The sequence below is a fragment of the Triticum dicoccoides genome, chromosome 3B (genome assembly GCF_002162155.2).
Source record: "Triticum dicoccoides isolate Atlit2015 ecotype Zavitan chromosome 3B, WEW_v2.0, whole genome shotgun sequence".
NCBI lineage: Eukaryota > Viridiplantae > Streptophyta > Magnoliopsida > Poales > Poaceae > Triticum > Triticum dicoccoides.
Window position 1 is genome coordinate 409898438 of NC_041385.1, and position 15390 is coordinate 409913827.

A 15390-nucleotide genomic window follows, 5' to 3' on the forward strand; every position below is an offset into this window, starting at 1 on the left:
GTGTGTTTCCCAAATAATGTTTACCCAAGGAGTGTCAAAACTTGTTGAAGAATTTATGGAGGAATTTGATGAGCAAGGCCTGGTTGTGGATCAGTAAATCAAGGACTCCCAGACCTCCCTGTCTTTTGGCCTTGCAAACTGTGTCCCAAGATGCATGAACAATACCTCTATCTTGTGTTCTATATTTCCTCCAAAAGCAGCAGTTCATGAGATAGGTGTTGATTTGTTTGGTCACTGTCTTTGGGATCTCCAAGGTGCACATAACAAAGGTAGGCAGACTAGTGAATACTGATTTCAATAGGGTTAATTTGTCACCAGCGGATAGCATAGTAGAACAACTCAGCAGCCTGTTTTCTATACGTTTCAGCATAGGAACAAAATCCTCCACCCTAGGTTTGGACAGACACAGTGGTAGCCCAAGATATGTGTGGTAGGGTACCAATCTTACAGCCAAGGAGGTTTGATAGCTCAGCTATTTTGTGAGCAGGTCTGTTGATACAGATCATTATGGACTTGGAGTAATTAACTTTTAGGCCAATATACTCAGCATAATGCAGAAGAAGATTTTTAATGTGCATCAGTTGTCTGACATCTGCCCTAGCCACCAAGATGATATCATCTGCATATTGGATAATTGGGTAGTCTGGACAAGAACTATGTATAAGTGGAGATTCAATCAGTGCATTATGGTAGGCTTCATTGAGCATGGATTAGGCGTCGGAGCCTGGCCGAAGTAACCGGACGAGGCCGCACCGGAGGCCGATTCGCGGCGAACTTCAGGCCGACCTCACCCTCCTGCTGCTCCGATGGGAGCCGCCCCGGCCTCTCTGGCTCCTCCTTTTGCCGGCGTCGGCCCCGCCCGTCTGCCGCCGCCATCTGCGCGCGGCCTCGCCGCAGCCTCCCTCGCCTACCGCAAGGCTGACCCGACCGTGCAGGGGCGAGTGGTCTCGCGCGAGGTTCCGGCCAGCTCCAATCTGGTCCTCGCGTCGCCATCACCTACCGCATCGCCCATCGTTGCTGCTGAAGACGGCGGTCATGTCACTGGGCCCTCTTCCGACACGAGGGCTGAAAAGCTGCTTGCTGCCTCGGGTGCTTCTGATGCTTTGGCTACCGGCATGGTGCGGTCTTCGTGGAGCTCCCTCGATGACGACGATGACGAAGATGATGAGGATGGCGTAGTGCTGGCCCCGCAAACGCCGCTGGCTGCTAAGTGCTCCAGCGGGGTCAGCGTTGTGCGTGAGGCAGTTAACTGCGAGGGTTGGCATGAGGTGCGGCCGCGGCATGATCCGCATCGTCTGGCGTCTCCAGCTCCAGCTTTGTCCTCTCGGCCCATTCCTGTGTGGCTCCATGGTCGTTGTTGCAGGTGCCTTGCTATTGGGCATCGTGCGGCGAAGTGCAGGGATCCTTTTCGGTGCTCTCATTGCTTGGGTAACGGCCATCGGGCCCGTGAGTGTCGGAAGGCTTGGCGACCCCTCAGCTTGCTCGATAACCCTGCTGCTTCTTCATTGTCCCGCCTCGACACCATCCATCATCTTCATCCACCTTTATGTCAGGCCCGGTCTGATGCCACGCTTCCCTCCAATGCGACCCGACGTGACTCCTGGGCGTCGGTTGTTTCTTCTTCTGCTGGTTCTGCAGCCTCAGCTGAGGTGGCGCTTCAGTCTGTCTTTGCCATGCAAACCGAGCTGCTACGCTCTGAGCTGCAAGGCATGGCTTCTTTACAGATGGTGAAGGCGATTCAACCTCTGAGTGATGTGGTTGATTCAATGAACAGTTGGTTGTTGCGGGCTGGGAGCCTTCTGGAGCGTGTGGAGGTTGCTCTGGGCAGGCTATCTCCTGCGACGGCTGAGGCGTCACACCCTCCTATGCTGTCTCCTCTGCCAAAGCTTGTTGTTGACTTCGAGGGCGACAAAGATGTGGATCTCTATGGCTGCTTCTCGCCTCGTGCTGTGGGCTTCTCGCCCCGTGTTGGGTCTAGTTCGGCGCCCCGTGTGTTGCCGGACTTCGAGGGTGAGGCCTCCGTCGAGGTTGTGTCTCCGGTGTTGCAAATCATGCCTGAGTTGCAGGTGTTGTGTGGGGAACCTGTTTCGCCTCTGTCGATGGGGCAACTCAAGTTGGACTCTCTCCATGCTTCAGAGGTGGACCTGGTGTCCTCATCACCCTCTATGGAGCCTTGTCAGGCATCAAACAGCCTACCTCTCGGCAATATGGAGCGCGGAGTTTCGGATGATGCCGTCATTCCCTCATCTATGGCCATCGAGCAGGTGATGCCTGTGAGTGACATGACCATTGAGCCACTTGTGTTGTCACCTGCCCCAAATTCAAATGCTCTCTTCGCTAAGGAACTTTGTGACTTGCTAGCCAGTGTGGAGGTTGCTAGACCTGGTTTGGGCAGGTCGATTGCTTGCCTCCTGACAGGGACACCAAGAGACAAACAAAAGAAGGTGGGCAAAGACAAGAGTGGCGCCAAAGGCAAGACGTTTGTGGCTGCTTGATTGGGTTGTGGTTTTGGGTTGGGAGGTGCCTCGGGGTTTGTGGATGTTGTATACTCGGCAAGTGTGACGGGCCATCTGTGCGTTTGTGGGGTTCCATGTTGTGTGAGTAGTTCATATGTGCTTCGATTGTATTGGTTTTCGCCTGGTTTTCCGTTAATTAACTGGGCAATTCTCTTCTTCTTAATTAATCGATGAGGCAAAACTTTTGCCTCCGTTTCGAAAAAAAATTGAGCATGGATTGGAGTACATCTGCTGCAATCACAAAGATCAATGGGGATAATGGATCACCTTGTCTGACTCCCTTTTTGCAGAGGAATTGTTTCCCTGGCACCCCATTGAACTACAATAATTAAAGATACATGTGTTGTAGAGTCTCGAATTAGGCTTTCAGTAACTGAAGAACAGAAATCGAACAAAAAGACGAGCACAAAGGTGCAAAACTCCACGGAAACACAGCCGGGCAGAAGCTGGATTTGATGGCAACAAGAAAACTCTATCGGGAGAACTCAAATAGAGATAGTACAATTTCCTGGGCCCACTAGCCAGCCTCTTGGTTAGCAGACTGATGAGATGATAGTTACCCAAGGGATTTTTGGGCACTGCCACTAAGTAATCAAACAAATCTCGAGATAAAACAATTTCTTTGTAATATTTGGGCAGCAATGGGAAGTTTCACAAGGGATTGAAGAATCAACAAAATTTCTGCCTTCATTAACTCGTCAGAAATGACAACATTACTGGTCGGGTTTACATTCTCCGACGAGGAAAGTAACAGTTACTCAGCTAGAGCTGGTAAAGAAGCTGGAGGCTCAAGAAGACTAATTAGCCTTTCCTACAAGTCCTACAGAGCATAGTTGTGCGAAATTTCTACATGCTTGAAATACAAAATAACCTCTATATCATGTACAGAAACAACTATACTATGTTCAATCCATCCGCACTGGCTGTTGGACAGCAGTATGGCACTACGTACAAGGAATCTGAAAGAATGTCATCCTCCTCATCTTTTCTGGAAGTTGAACCTCATGATGGCGAAACTAAACAGGAAGGCGAACAGCACGGTGAAAGCAACGTGCACCACCGCCACAACCCACAAGAAGTCATGATGGAAACCAAAGTAGTCCGTGACAAACTGGGCCACAGTTATCTGTGGGCCTGGAACTCCCTGATCGAGCGGTTGTTGGATATCACCAAACTGGGAGGCAACCAGTCCGTATAGCGTCCATGCCACCGGGCAAATCCATGAGTACCACCTCCACCAAATAGGAAGTTTCTGAAGTAAAAGTTCAATGGATGAGTTATGTGAAAGACAAGGAGCACTGGTAAGTACAAAGTTTACACAAAAGAAATGAAAAATGTATCAAGAGTGCAACTTACAGGTCGGGGGATAAGATATCCTGAGAAGAGGTTCCATACGTTGTAGAATGCTGATGAGATGATAGCTGCTATGCTCTCATTCGGCGTCAAGCCAACAGCCATCATTCCATAGAACGTGAAATATAGCATGGTGAAGTACATGAAGAACAAGTACCACAAGAACTTGGCAACTGTCCATTCGAATCCAATCATGGAATAGACTAGCCCGCCATATATCAAAGCCTGAACCAATACGTACGGAAATTCGATAGCAACCTAGAAAAGGGATAACATGACATTGTTTAGGTTCCAGGACTGAGATAATTCAAGAATGTTGATAAACTGAGCCATGATAAACTGCCAGTTCTGTGACTTTAACCACGGCTGTGACTCCGATTGCCAGTTCTGTGACTTTAACCACGGCTGTGACTCCGATTGCCAGTTCTTAAAGGTCATTCATACATCTACCATGAAATAGGTAAACCGAGAGCCTAAGAAATTACCTGTCCAAATGCATATGGAAAAGCTGAATACATGCCAGCTGCTCTTTCCCGGTAAAAGACTGTTCGCTCCACCACGACAACTGGTTGAACAGAACCAGAATTTTGCACTCCGATGTATAGTACTGCAGCATACATTGATCCCATGGCATTGAATAGATCCTGTGATCTTCGACTGCATCGCGATATAAGTAAGGCGTCAGATATATCTTACTTGAAGTAGTATATCCAAAGTACAGAACAAAATGAAGTTATAGTATCAGTTAGGAGATGTACGTTTTACTTCCAAGGTCCCAGAACATCGTTCCGAACATTAGCGCAATGACGATGGTGAAGAGTAATCTCACTGCTGTGTAGGATGGGTTTCTCCAATACGACAATTTTTGCTTCCACAAGCAAGCTAGACACTGTGTGACGAATGATCTAGAGTACTGTGTAGGGAAGTTGAGATCTCTAGAGCCAGGAGGTGGCATGCTTAGCTCCTTTATGAGTTCCTTGTTCCTTCTGAAATTGCGAAAATGAAAAGTAGTTAGAAGTGTCACTCACACTACAATGTATATGAATGGCTTGTGGGGAAGCTTACTGATATAGTTCTGATTGTCTGTAAACTTCAGCGAAATCAATACCAAGCATTTCCTCCTGCGCACTAGAGGACACTTCCAACATCCATGTCGCTGGGTTATATCCATCTTTTATCTTACTAATGCCTTCAATTTCCTGAATAAACGTACACAAGGAATGTTCGATGTGATCTAGCTGGCAACAAGAGTTACAAGGTGTGGTACAGCTGCTGGTTTTGATCTTCTTACCTCAAAATACTCAATCAAATTTGCTGAATTTTGGCCAACAGGACCAACATAAATTTCTTCTCCCCCTCTCTTCATCAAGAAAAGCTGCAGCCGTACATAGTCAATATATGACCTTAATAAAGCTAAGGATAATAACTGAGATAGAGAATAATGAATAACCACCTCATCAAATGCTTCAAATATGTCAATACTTGGCTGGTGGATGGTGCAAACAACGGTCCTGCCAGTGTTAACAGTGTTCCTAACAGTCCTCATCACAATTGCAGCTGCACGAGCATCAAGACCAGATGTTGGCTCATCCATAAAAATGATCGACGGGTTAGCAACAAGCTCCACGGCAATTGTAAGCCTCTTGCGTTGCTCAGTTGATAGACCATTCACTCCAGGGAGCCCAACAAGTGCCCCCCTCAATGATGTGAGCTCTACAAGATCCATGATCTCCTCGATGAACATCTGTCATCACAGTTCAGCCGGTAAGATCTCCAATCAGATGAGAAAAAAGAAATCAAGAACTGATCATTTGCCTAGATCAAAGCTAACTAACCTTTCTTCTTTCTGAGTCAACCTCTGCAGGAAGCCGCAGCCATGCAGAAAATACGAGTGATTCATATATCGTCACATGTGGAGAATGAATATCATTTTGCTCACAGTATCCCGATATACGTGCAAAGGTCTCTTGCTTCTTTGGATAGCCTGATACGGTGATTTCCCCCTCTATGTATCCTCCGGTTTTCCTACCCGCTAAAACATCCATCAGGGTTGTCTTTCCAGCACCACTCACACCCATTAATGCAGTAAGTACTCCTGGCCTAAAAGAACCACTGACACCCTTCAAAAGCAACAAGCGGTCTTCCGTTACTCCTTGTGCTTTCATTGCCTGTGGATATAAAGCAATATACCTGGGTAAGCAAACTTGGGTAATGGGTATACAATCATAATTGTGCTCTCATGTTCATTGGTAGGAAATTTACCTCTGGCATGTCCACCGAGTATTTTGTGTCGTTAAAGGTAAGTGACAGTGGTGTAAATGGAAGTACCAGTCTCTTCCTGCTGTCACTAGAGTCCACGCCATTAATCCCCGAGTTTCGGTCACTAATGTGAGATAATTCCAATTCCTGCTTCCTAGAATTCTTTTCCTTATGACCATCTAGAGCTTTACCAGTTAAATTTGCATGTTTTTCTTTCAGTTCCTCTTCAGACATTGATGGGTGAGCGTCTGTCAATGCTGCAAAGAGAAGAAAGTGGCTACAGTTATTATCCTATAAGTTAAATGCCTAAATTATAACCTGCAAATGTTGATTATCTGATCCTTGATAAATAAGTAGTTTTGTAAATATACTTACGACTCAAAACTGACAGTGCTAAGGTGTAGAGCAGGTTGAAGAGGAGAGTGTATCCAACCATGGCACCAAGCCCAATCCAGTACCACTTAGCTTCCGTAAAGATGCCACGATTCTTAAGCACGGTAACTCCAATGGTCTCATTTGTTCCACTAACAATCTGTAAAATATGAATACATATTGAATTTTCTATGTGTGTGTCGTGGTGACTTTGATTTCTTCTCAAGATGGAGGGTACTTACTTGGTTCCAACTGGGCCCCAAAAATTCGTTTGTTGAAATAGCGTTCTGTGCATATGATAGGGGAGATATCCAGTAACCCCAAATCCACCACTTTTTGATATCAGCTGGAAAAGACAAATAAGATGGTATCATGTAAGCAACAATCAACATTTAGTTCCATCGTTGTCATATAAAGATGGCAACATTCATTTTATCATGGTCGAGCCAGTAACTTACGTCTTGCAAGGATGAAGCCACCCAATGCTGCAAAAGCCAACAATGATAAAGGTCCAAAGGTGTGGGACACAACCATGTCTCTTCCAATTCCAGCAATGAAACGGAACAGCGAAGATGACATCTGATTGATCGCAAGGAGCAGCAGATACTGCTTAAAGAACCTGAGCACAAGAAATCATTCAGACTTCACAGAGCTAGTACTTGTGGAGCAATAATTTAAAATACTTGCTCACAAAAATACATAACTGCCTAAGAAGCAATATAAGTGTGTAAGCAAATTGATGTTTGCATCAGTGTCATACCTGCTTACACTGGGATCAAATCCAATGACATAATACGTGGTGAAAACATAAACTCCAACTTCAACAAACGTGATAGGGATCTGAAGAATCCATGATGGTATGGTGTAGGCCCATGCAGGAAAGAAAAGAAGATCCCTCTGCTTGAAGAAGACAGGAAGTTTCATGACGGTCATCGCAAGCTCCGCAAAACCATTAAACATTATTGTGTCAAGAGCAAAGAACAGCGCCCCCAAATAGATTGTTCCATATTCAACATTACGGCGCATGTTTGTACGGAAAAATGTGGTCATCACAATGAACGCCATCAGAGTTAGCTGCAATGATGCAAAGGTTCAGATTGATGCTACTTAATAATCTCCATCCTAATAAATCAAGGAAAACATATTAAAGATATGAACTTACATTGACAGCTTTAAATATGTACATGAATGCATTTCTCTTCATGAGTAGAAGCTCTCTATCGATAGTGGCTTTCAGCAACTCCATCCTGCTGACACCAAACTTTGAAGTGGCCAGAGCAGCAGGGTGACTTCTGGTCCTATCAAATGGCACTTTAAGCTCATTCTCTATCGACTTGCCCACATGGAAGGAACGGAATGCATCCGCAAATTGCTTGACAGGTACAAAACGATATGGCCTGTCACCCCTGTACCAATATTGCTCCTGGTCTTTCTTTGATGTCACCTTTTCAGTTATTCAGAGATTTCAGTACCATTCTCTTTAAGAAAAAACAGAATCACAGCTGTAATAAGAATTTATAGATGAGACACACACCTCCTGTAAAAAGTCAGCAACACCCTTTCTGCCAGGGCATCTGAAGCCCATGAACTCAAAGAACTCGAGCACATTTTCTCGGGGGCCCTGGTACACAACCTGCCCGTCAGAGAGGAGTATAATGTCGTCAAACAAGTTGTATGTTTCAGGAGCTGGCTGTAGCAAGGAGATGACAGCAGTTCCGCCTAGGATGTGGATAGTCTGCCTGAGAGAATTCACAATCTGGTATGTGGTTGAGCTATCCAGTCCAGTGGATATCTCATCCATGAACAGAGCTTTTGCAGGGCCAACAAGCATTTCACCTGTGCGTTGAAGATACATGAGTCGATTAGGAATTTCTTAAATAAGACCTTTTTTTTGCAGGTGCAAATAAGACTATTTTACTGTGATGAAGAAGGTGCAAGTCTCGGATTGCTGTACAAATATAAAATGAACCTCATTCTTGGTGAAAATATATATACCTGTTGTGACACGCTTGCGTTGTCCACCAGATATACCCCTTAGCATCTCATTGCCTACCAACGTGTCAGCACAAATATCCAGTCCTAGTATCTGCAGTTACATGCAAGAGTAACAAGACATGAGAAGTCGTCGTTCTATTAATACACAAATGTACATAAGATTCATCCTTGCAGTGCTTCAGCTGGACTCATAGGTAGCAGACTATACCTTCAGTATGTATTCTGTCACAATACTGGATTCTTGCCCTCCCATAGCTGAGGCCTACAGGGCGTAAGTAACGAAACAAGTGTTAACTAATTACTGATAAACAAGGCTTGTTCAAATGATTGTCTTCAATACTAAGCTAGTCACATAAAACAGCTTTAAGAAGCATAAAGTGCTCTAAAATGCGATAACATCCTCACCTTCATGTAGACATCGATATCATGATCGGGCTTGATGTTCGCTGCCTTTTCCCTTCTCGCCAGCTCAGTAAGCATCTCTAGAAGAAGCAAAACAGCAAAGCTCAGAGCCTATCGCCAGGATGACAGATAAGATAAGCACATTCCCAATAATTAGGCAGCAGCATACCATATCTAGTGCCAACACCTTGGCACCGAGCCGAGAAGGCCAGCGTCTCCCTCACGGTCATTTCCCCGATGTGGAGATCGTGCTGACTGATGTAAGCGGCGGTCCTCTGGGGAACGAACTCGTCCATCCCGTGGCCGTTGTAGGTGACCTTCCCGGAGACCTTGAGGTCCTTGTCGAGCTTCCCTGCCATGGCCAGAAGAAGCGTCGTCTTACCCGAGCCAGGAGGCCCGAGCAGCAGCGTCATCCTCCGGGGCTTGATGATCCCGCTGACGTCGTGGAGGACGGTCATGGCCTGCTTCCGGCTGGGGATGACGTGGAGCGCGTTCCCGACGGCCTGGAGCACACCGAGCAATCAACAGGCTTAGATAGATATCGAGAAAGGGCACGGTTCTTCCAATGGCGTAGCATGCGGTGGCGCTTGCGGTGGCGCTTGCGCTGGCGAAACGAGGTGGACGCGCACGCCATTCGCTCGGCGGAATGCCGCACAGCCGCGCGGCCGATGCGCCAATATCGCGTGCCATGGGGTGGAGGTCGGACGATTTCGTGGCGTGGATGGGGATGCGGTGGAGGTTCCCCGAGGTAGGGAACGACCGTGGCGGCGCCGTGCCGGTGCCGGTGGCCATCGGCGGAGGGGTTTTCTTAATTTTTTTAAAGGGGTGGCCATCGGCGGAGCATTGTTTTGAGTGCCGTGTGTCTAGTATTATCGCTCTGTTGCGGGCCGAGCCCGGCGTCGCAACAGTTTGGACTTGTTGGGCTACTTTACGCTAGAAGAAATTTAGTACACTCCTAAGATCCTTTTTCTTGTCTATAAAAAAACATTTATCTTTGGAACAGAAAAAATATTAGTAGGACTTAGTACAATTTGAAAGGAGAAAGAATTAGGACTTGAATATTATTAGGTGGCGGCTAGGCAGAGAAAAAGCCTCGAAAGCGAGACACGGTCAGAGTAATATTTTGTGCAGGACAAGTAGCCGAAACGGTAGTAATTCTGCAACGTGTGTGCTTGGTCGTTTGTGAAGCCAAGAAAATATCACGCGCCGAGAGGCGACTCACCTACCGCATTGCTTGCTCGCTGATGAGCCAAAAGCATACAGCTCGCTCGCAAGTTGCAATCGCAAGAACGAGAAAACAAAGCCCCTACTTGGCTTCAATTCTCGCAGCGTCGCTGTCGAGCAGTGTATATAACCATAAGAAAAACGAGAGAGCACTGTCACTCGCCTCCATCGCGGAACCAGCGGCACCAAAAGCAGCCCATACTCATCGACTAATTGGTCCTACCATGCACCAGTGCTCGGGCTCAGCCAAGCCAGGACTGATTAGTTAACGGAGCAGGTCATCATTAACTATGATCAACATGCTTGTTCCAATGGTGTGGAGAAAAACAAAGACAAATTGAAGCTAAGCCGCCATGGACTGTGGCATCGGTTTCGCAAAGGAACTGAACCTTTTGTGCAGGCGGCTTTACCTCGAGTGTGTTGGTGACGGAGTTGATGAGCGTGGGGAGGCCGCGGTTGCCGACGCGCACCTCGGCCTCGATCTCCAGCTTCTCGAACCGCACCTCGATGGTGGGGTAGTCGATGCCCACCCTGTCCATGCGCTCCTTGAGCTTGAGGAGGAAGTTCTCGTGGTCGTCGTCGGCCGCGCGGACCAGCCGCTCGATGAGCGCCCGGCTCTCGTGGGCGCCCAGCCGGCCCACGTCCACGTCCACCTTCTCCCCGCCGTCCTCCACCGTCAGGATCCCGCGCCGCACCCGGTCGTACGTGGGCAGACGCTCCAGGGCCGCCCACCGCAGCGCCTCCTCGTCGTCCTCCTCCTCCTGGAACCGCGACGACGTCCGCGAGAACACGTCGTCGCCGCGACGCCATAGCGAGCTGTCCCGCCGCAGGCTCGTCACCCGGTGGATCTCTCGATCCATCTTCGCCTTTGCTTACTTATCTTCCTCTTCCTCCTCCGTTGATCACTCTCTGCACTGGCTTGGGTTAGCTCTGTTGCGCAGCTCCTCCTTGCCTTGCGACAGGGGGCTGGTTTGGCTTGGGGTACGAACTGGTAGGAAGGGAGCAGACGAAGGCGTCCTTATATATACGCCCAGGAGAAGAGAAGGGAATGGTTGAGGCTGGTGAGGAGGAAGACCACGCCAGCGAGCCACATTATCGAGTTTCGCCTCACCTACCTTGAGCGAGTCCTTGACCTTGACACATTTTGTACAGGTCCGGTGCACTGTGCGAGCTTGGACCCGGCACGGGATGTGGTGGTCGTCGAACTGCTAGATAATGAAACTGAGCTTTCGAGCTCTTCATTTTTCACGCGCGTGTTTACACGGGGGAGCTTCCTGGCATCAGCGGGGCTTTTGTCTCTGCGTCGAGGCCGAGGCCGAGGCGGGCAGTGGTCAACATGCATGTCCCGGAACTATTCGATTCGAGGCTGCTCTTGCCGCGGTAGGTTCGTTTTTTGCCAGTGATAGTATGATATTACGAAGAGGGCAGCCGCCTGCAGCCACTTGCAGCTGCAGAGTATACTACTACGACTAGTACTAGTAGTCTCTGATTGTTAATTATATAGTGTCTACTTTGGATGGGTGTGGTTAAACAAATCGTGTCCAGCTAGGACGATAAGGCCCGGCGACGACAACGGCGGCTGCGACCGTCGGTTCCTCCATCCAACGGCTCATCTGAGATTGCATCGCCCATTCGTTTCGTTAGGGGTGTCGACATGAGCAATGACCGATAGATTATTCATGGCCACCCAATCACGTGTACAAAAGTCTTTTCAGGCGAATTCTCGCCCCAGTTGGTTCAATTTCTCTTCATCCATTGGTCTATCTTATCTTTTCTTACATGTACTGATGATGTGCATTTAAACTAATTTCATATTTTTTATCTTGGGTCGCTTTCCCACGGAGAAATTAGATCCACGATGTGGATTTTTTTAACCCAGTACAGATGCACACTCTCATACATGAACGCAATGATCTGATTATTGAGTTTGAGGATGAGAACCTTCTGGCTGCGGCGGCTCACGAGTCCGATGTGGATATGCACGAGGGTGACGGCAGCGCGGGAGCTGAGGAGCCGCTGGTCGAGGACTCTGGACGACAGTTGTCCAAGGGACCAGGGTCTGAGACCGCGGCGACCGGGGATGGAGCAGCCCCACCCTCCTCGGTGCCTACGACGACTCTGAGATTTGGGTCTTTCGGACCCTCTTCTGCACCCCCGAGGCTGTGGAGTGATCGGGTCGAGTCCGAGGAGGATTCTGAGCTCGCGTTGCCTGCTTTGGGGTTTGAGGATTCTATGTGCACTTTTCCTGGAGAACTTGGGGCCTCGTCGACCTCGGCCTGGGGAGAGGAGGAGGAGAGTCGGCAGGTGGCCACTCCCTCTCGTGCTCAGCACGCTATACCTCCTCAGGACGTGACGCCGGTGGCCCTGGCTGGTTTGTCGGGAGGAGTCCCGGGGCAGGCGGCCTCGGGTTGCTCTTCTCCTGCTGAGGTAGGGGATTCGGGGCAGGTGGCTCCCGTGTCCTTTTCTTTGTTGGGACGGGGTCTGGGGCAGGTGGCCTCGGATACCTTATCTCCCGTCGCGTCTACCTCTCTGCTGGTGGCGGCTCTGCCTTCGGGAGAGGGCTCGGGGCAGATGGCCTTGGAGCCTTCTTCTCCTACGGCGCCTGTGGTGGTGGCTTCTCCAGTGCTGGGTGGGGAGCGAGGGCAGGCGACCCTTGCACTCCCTTCACCACCCTCGCTGCCGGCTCCGTCCTGCGGGGCGCGCCAGGCGTCTGAGGTCTTGGTGAGTGCCTTTCCACTTCCTGGCGAGGCTGCAGGGGAGCCCGTGCAGGTGGTCTGGCCTTCCGGTTGGGGTGAGGCAGGAGGCCAGACCCCGACCGCGATCTCTCGGGAGGAGGTCATTGCGTTTGGTGGGATTCAGGATCCGATGTCTGAGGGGCGCCGGGTGAGTGGCCGTCTCCAGGATCAGCCGGGCGTGGACGATATTCAGCAGCGGTGCGCCATGAGGGCGGCCAAGCTTCGTGACGTTGAGGTCACTACTGGTATGTCGGTCAATATTTCTAATTCCATTCTGCATTTTTCAAATGATGAGATTGTTGAAAATGCAAATCAATTAGGAGTTTCGCTGGGTAGTAATGTCACTGAAATCTCTAATTCTGTTAATGATCTTCTGGATCTAGAGGCTGAGCGGGCCTTAGAGATGATTCGTAATATTGCGGCGGTTAAACCCATGAGTGATTCTGAGGTTGATGCGCTCGGGGTCAGGGTGCTCGACAATTTTTGTGCGGATCTTATGCCACCTATTACTGAGGCGGATGTAGAGGATGATTCTACTAAGATGGTTATGGCTAGCCCTTCTAAGACTGGTTGTGAGGACCGGTTGCAGAGTCAAACTGTCTCTAAACGCAAGTGGAAACAGAAGGTGTACCCGGTGTCCGTAGTGCGTAGGAGTGCTAGGATTCGTACGGCTAAAAAATTCCATGATGAACTATGAAAGGAATCTTTTGGAATAGCAGAGGTCTAAAGGACTTGGCTAAAAGAAGGTTTCTTGCTGAGGCGTCTGTCGAGCATCGTTTAGATTTTATCGCTCTATCGGAGACGGGTAGAGATAACTTTGCGCCACAATTTCTAAATACTTTGTCGGGAGGTATTCATTTTGATTGGCATTGCCTGCCGCCGAGAGGGAGATCGGGTGGAATCTTACTCGGCGTCAGATGCGAAGCGCTAGAGGTTCGAAGTGTGGTTATGGGTGACTTTGCAGTCAAGTTTTGGGTGCGTTTGAAGGAAGATGGGTTTAATTGGGCTCTGGTTGCGGTATATGGTGTCGCGCAGCCCGAACTCAAGCCCGAGTTCTTGGCTGATCTCGTTCGGATTTGCGGTTCCGAGCAGTTGCCTATCCTGGTGGGGGGTGATTTCAATATAATTAGAAGGCGTGAGGACAAGAACAATGATAACTTTGACGGCAAATGGTCGTTCATGTTCAATACTATCATTGAAAGTCTGGACCTGAGAGAAATTGAGCTCTCGGATAGAAAATTCACCTGGGCTAACGCGCTGCCAAATCCGACGTATGAGAAGTTGGATCGAGTGTTGCCCAGTGTCGATTGGGAACAAAAGTTCCCTCTAGTAACAGTCCAGGCCTTGTCCCATGGTATTTCTGACCACACGCCGTTATTTGTGGACTCTGGTGAGGCCACCCACCTGGGGAACAAAAATGTGTTCTCCTTTGAGCTGGCTTGGTTTGAACGAGAAGGCTTCCTTGATCTCGTGGCCAGAGAATGGGCTAAAGATTCAGGAGGGAAGACTGCGCTTCAGTGCTGGCAGAATAAGATTAGGCATTTGAGGAGTTTCCTGCGTGGGTGGGCTAAGCATCTTAGCGGGATTTATAAGGTTGGAAAGGAAAGGCTCCTTTCCCTTATTCAGTCCCTAGATGTAAAAGCAGAAACCACGGTACTGCCGGGCGCGGAGCTTCATGCCAAGCTTGAGGCGGAATTGAGGCTGAAAGAACTTCTTAGAGAAGAGGAGTTGAAGTGGGCGTTGCGGGCCAAGGTCCGACGAGTAGTCCAGGGGGATGCGAACACTCAATTCTTTCACATGATCGCTAATGGTAAACATAGAAAGAAGAGGATCTTTCAGCTTGAGCAAGATGAAGGTACAATTGTAGGACAGGAAAACCTAAAATTGTACATTACAGAGTATTATAAGCAGCTGTTTGGCTCTCCAGAAGAGAATTGTGTGTCTGTGGATGAGTCCAGGATTGAGGATGTTCCTCAACTCACAACGGTGGAGAATGATATTCTTGCAGCTCCTTTCTCTGAGAAAGAGGTGCTTGAGGCCATTTCGCAAATGAAAAATAACAAGGCGCCGGGCCCCGATGGATTTCCAGCGGAGTTTTATAAGAAGTGCTGGCATATCATTAAAGGGGATTTGTTGCCTTTGTTCAATGATCTTTTCGCTGGACAGCTTCAGCTTTTTCAGCTCAATTTTGGAACGATAACCCTTCTTCTTAAGAAAACAGAGGCTGTGAGAATTGAGCAATTCAGGCCCATCTGTCTTCTTAATGTTAGTTTCAAAATTTTCACCAAGGTCGGGACTAATAGGCTCACACAGATCGCGCATGCTGTTGTGCAACCTATCCAAACTGCTTTCATGCTGGACAGGAACATCCTTGAGGGGCTTCTGATCCTTCATGAAATGCTCCATGAAATCCACACCAAAAAGCTGGATGGGGTTGTTTTCAAAGTGGATTTCGAGAAAGCGTACGACAAAGTCAAATGGCCCTTCCTTCAACAGGGCTTACGCATGAAGGGTTTTGATGAAGCTTGGCGACG

General features: G+C 48.7%; 1 protein-coding gene across 1 annotated transcript; it reads right to left on the reverse strand.

Annotated features, from left to right (window-relative positions):
• Positions 1 to 3177: 3177 nt before the first annotated feature.
• LOC119276242 (ABC transporter G family member 37) lies at positions 3178 to 11118 on the reverse strand. The gene is made up of 20 exons (XM_037557270.1): positions 10532 to 11118; positions 9067 to 9400; positions 8901 to 8977; positions 8704 to 8757; positions 8496 to 8586; positions 8035 to 8336; positions 7663 to 7944; positions 7261 to 7574; positions 6959 to 7119; positions 6743 to 6846; positions 6504 to 6660; positions 6132 to 6385; positions 5705 to 6037; positions 5323 to 5613; positions 5161 to 5244; positions 4935 to 5068; positions 4628 to 4855; positions 4355 to 4526; positions 3873 to 4127; positions 3178 to 3768 (listed from the first exon to the last, which is right to left on the reverse strand). Exons 1-20 carry the CDS (start codon positions 10979 to 10981, stop codon positions 3496 to 3498), a joined length of 4350 nt encoding a protein of 1449 aa, XP_037413167.1. The 5' UTR covers positions 10982 to 11118; the 3' UTR covers positions 3178 to 3495.
• Positions 11119 to 15390: the final 4272 nt, after the last annotated feature.

What these genes read in the sequence shown, in the direction of transcription:
- LOC119276242 (XM_037557270.1), bottom strand. Translation starts at nt 10,981, where the DNA reads ATGGATCGAGAGATCCACCGGGTGACGAGCCTGCGGCGGGACAGCTCG. An exon ending in ATATCGATGTCTACATGAAG is followed by an intron (nt 8,758 to 8,900) that starts GTGAGGATGTTA and finishes TACGCCCTGTAG; the next exon opens with GCCTCAGCTATGGGAGGGCA. An exon ending in ACGCAAGCGTGTCACAACAG is followed by an intron (nt 8,337 to 8,495) that starts GTATATATATTT and finishes TTCAACGCACAG; the next exon opens with GTGAAATGCTTGTTGGCCCT.